General features: G+C 51.4%; 1 protein-coding gene across 1 annotated transcript; it reads right to left on the bottom strand.

The window, feature by feature from the left end:
- Positions 1-1841: 1841 nt before the first annotated feature.
- On the bottom strand, positions 1842-3661 carry Cox8a (cytochrome c oxidase subunit 8A). Its single transcript, XM_075973366.1, has 2 exons — positions 3527-3661; positions 1842-2158 (listed from the first exon to the last, which is right to left on the bottom strand). Exons 1-2 carry the CDS (start codon positions 3638-3640, stop codon positions 2063-2065), a joined length of 210 nt encoding a protein of 69 aa, XP_075829481.1. The 5' UTR covers positions 3641-3661; the 3' UTR covers positions 1842-2062.
- Between the last annotated feature and the right edge of the window lie 95 nt (positions 3662-3756).

The following is a 3756-nucleotide window of genomic DNA, read 5'->3' on the forward strand; positions in this document are numbered from 1 at the left end:
CCCGTGAGGATGTCCAACTGTGACAAATCAGTGGAAATCTTAAGCCCTCCTTCATGTCCCCAAGCCAAGTGCCAGCCCACCCCCCCCCCCATCCCTGGAGATGTTAAACCTGATTAAAGACTCAGACCAGGGTATGGGAACTTATTTAGCCAATTGGCTTCCCTCCAGCCTGAACTGACTGACTCAAGACAGAACTTTGGTTTCGAGCAGTTCTGTGACAGGGTGTCTGTCATATACTTCCTGGGCACAGAAATAGGAGATAATTAATCCTTGGCAGAGCAGTGACGTTACCATAGAAACTGGAACAAAACTTCTGGAACTGCATCCTTGCTTCAGGACAGCCCATGGCTCTGAGATCAAGGTATAATCTCTGCCAGGGGACAGAGCAGGTCTGGGCAGCTGAACCTCTTCTGGCAGCAGAGGCTTGACAAGGAGGGCCACTGCCAGCCCACGAGCCTCCATCACTTCCAAGGTGACGAAGATGACACACACCCAGTTTTCACCCCACCCTGAGCTGCTATGGACAGGAATTGTGAAGGCAGGTACAGGTAGCTATGAGGTCACTTGGCCAAGACTTTTGAAGTCATTCCTTCATTTTTATCCATTTATTTAGTGGGGTTTTTGTTTTAAGAGGTAGTATCCTTGCTGGGCTGGTGGTAGCACACACCTTTAATCCCAGCACTTGGAAGGTAGAGGCAGGTAGATTTCTGTGAGTTTGAGGCCAGCCTGACCTACAAAATGAGCTCCAGGACAGCCAAGGCTTTTTACACAGAAAAAAACCCATCTCAGAAGGTTTGGGGGGAAGGGAGATAGTATCCTTACTATGTAGCTCAGGCTAGTCTGGAAATCAGGATCCTTCTGCCTCAGTGTGCTGGGATTACAGGTATGGGTCACAACACTGGGCCCTTGAGACTAGGCAGCAGCATACTCCCCCTGGCCAGTGTCTCACGATGTGCCCACCTTGTAACAGTCTCCACCTACTCTGGCAGCAGGTTCAGGCAGCTGGTCCACAATTCCTTGGTTGAGGGCAACAGCCCCTCAGGAGGCAGGGAGTCCTTTCCTACCCTTAGGGAAGCATCCTTGGCCTTGGGTGTATAGCATCATCAAACACCATGCAGAAAAGCCAGGAGTAAAGGGAACGGAGGGGAGCCAGCTCTACCTGAAGCTCAGAACACAGGCCTCCAGAAGGCCACTGTTCCAGCCGCAGGTGCACAGGGAATGGTGTCCCTGTGTCTGTCTGAGCGAAGCATCCAAGTGAAGTGAAGCCATGTCACCTTCGGGGGCCCAGAGTGCAGCTCCTTATGCACCACATGGCTAGAGAGGCCATCTCCAGATTGCCCCCTCCTGAAAATACTGAGGTACAATGAGGAAGGCCACTCAGCTGATAGCATTTACGAAGGACTAAAGAGGCTCTGAATTTGACATAAGTGGTGGTAATGCCCAGCATAAACCCCTTGGGCTCCACCATACCCACTACCTGCAAGGTACTGCACATGGACACCCATGCCAGCAAAGACGCTTGATAAAACATCACACTACAGCTGGCCTTAAAAGTGGAGTCCTCTGCATACAGACAGCACCCACAGGGAGCCAATGAACTTGCCACAGGCAAGGAAACTGGAAGGGATGAGCAGCAAGGTGGAGCACTCAATAACAGGCGTTTTCCAGAAGCTGAGAACCATTTAAATAAGTAAAGTACAGCTGACACACACCTAAGAAACCTCAGACAGCACTGGGACCTGCCCAGCCAGGTGTCCCCCCCATAAGCCCCAATCCAACACCATCCTCGATTCTTGTGCAGGCAGGAGCCCAGAGCAGGAGGGCACAATGTACTTCTGGGGCAAGGTTTAAACAGACTTTATTGTTACAAGGGGGACCCCACCAAGCAGCAGCAATATATGTGGTCCCAGTTGTCACCATGGAAACATCAAGAGGTCATGATTGCAGAAGAGGTGACTGGAATTGAATGGCATGATCCCAGGGAAGGCCAGCCAGGAATGCAGGAAACATGATCAAGATGGGCTGGCAAGGGTGGTCTAGTCACAGGGGGAGGAAGCTCCCTTCACTCCCGCTTCTTGTAGCTCTCCAGATGCGACAGGACCCAGCCCGCAGGCAGGAGGCAACAGACGAAGCAGGAAGTGAGCCCAACGGTGACATCCTACACAGAGCACAAGAAAGAAGGATGCCTCAGGGCACGGATTCTGTAGGCACTCCCTAGGCGTGGAGATAGACTCTCAGAGAACCAGGAGCTCAGTGACTGGGTAGACAATCTAAGCAGCAGGCTCCAGGGAGTTCCCTGCCTCTGCCCCCTTCAACGCTCAAGTTAAAGACTAGCTAGTGGCTGGGTGTCCAAACTCAAATCCTTATGCTTGTGGGGCAAGTATTGTACAAAATAAGCCGTTTCCCCAGGCCCTTGTTTTTTTGTGTATTTTCTTTCTTTCTTTTTTTAGTTATTGTTGTTTCGAGACAGGGTTTCTCTATGTAGCTCTGGCTGTCCTGGAACTCACTTAGTAGACCGCCTGCGTCTGCCTCATGGATGCTGGGACTGAAGGCATGCACCACTGCCTGCCTGGTTTTTGTTACGTTTTAGCTGCATCTGTGTGGTGTGTGCTCCTGTGATTTTCCAAAGGTCAGGGGAAGGTGTCAGATCTCTTGGAGCTGGAGTTACAAACACCTGGCTTGTTACCTGGCTGCCAGGACCCACGCTTAAGTCTTCCTGTAATCACGCACCAAACACATGTCTCATTATGTTGCCCAAACTGGCCTGAATTCCTGAGCTCGGTCTTCCTGCCTCAACCACCCCAGTAGTGGGGACTACAGGCAGGCATGACTTGATTGTCAGTTTCCTCAGTGGCAACACTTTGCCTCTACTCCTAATTCAGTGCCCAGCTGCCTGGATTCAGGATCCGCTCTCACTAAAAACAAGAAAGCTTAAAATAAAAAAATAAAATAAAAAAGAGGAGGGCCTGGGCAGAGGTGTAGCTTTTAACAAAGCTGGGGTTTGATCGCCTGCACCACATAAAACCAAATGCGATGGCACGCGCCTGCAATCCCAGCACTAAACAGGTGCAGACAGGATTATCAGTTCAAGATCAAATATGGCTACAAATTTGAAGCCATCCTGGGCTACATGAGACCCTGCCTCAATTTAAAAAAAGAAAAGTTTAAAAAGTGAAAATTGTCCACATAGCTATCCTTCATTTCTGAGAATTCCAAAGACAAAATGGGACTTCTACATTTCTTAGTTAAAAAAGAAAAAAGATAGCGGCAACAACCATTACCGTCGCTGCCTGTCAGTCATCAGGCATTTCCCACCAAAAACTGGAAAGGTAAACCTGTTTGGAGAGGCTGAGCAGCGAGTAAACAACAAAGCAGGGGCTGACGGGCTGACCTGAGATCCAAGGACTTGGGAGAGAGAAAGACCTAGGGCTTAAGAGCATCAGAGCAACTTATCCCATCCACGCCCTGCAACCAGGCCCGAGCAAGGGCTGCAAGCCGCCCCCAGCACCCTGTCGGTCCCGCTCACCACGACCCCGATTTGCTCCCGCGGCGGCTTCGAGTGGACCTGAGCGCGCGGCACCATGAGCCGCCGGGCCGAGCCGGTCAGGCCTCTCAGCAGCAGTGGCGTCAGGACAGACATGATGGCGCGCCGACCAAAGACGAGGACCAGCGGGAGGCCAAGGTCAGGAAGTCAAGATGGTCACACCAGCCGGAAGTTCCGGCGCTGAAGTTGACGGACGCAGCAGCCCGGAACTA

Source organism: Microtus pennsylvanicus, chromosome 5 (assembly GCF_037038515.1).
Source record: "Microtus pennsylvanicus isolate mMicPen1 chromosome 5, mMicPen1.hap1, whole genome shotgun sequence".
In the NCBI taxonomy this organism is placed as follows: domain Eukaryota; kingdom Metazoa; phylum Chordata; class Mammalia; order Rodentia; family Cricetidae; genus Microtus; species Microtus pennsylvanicus.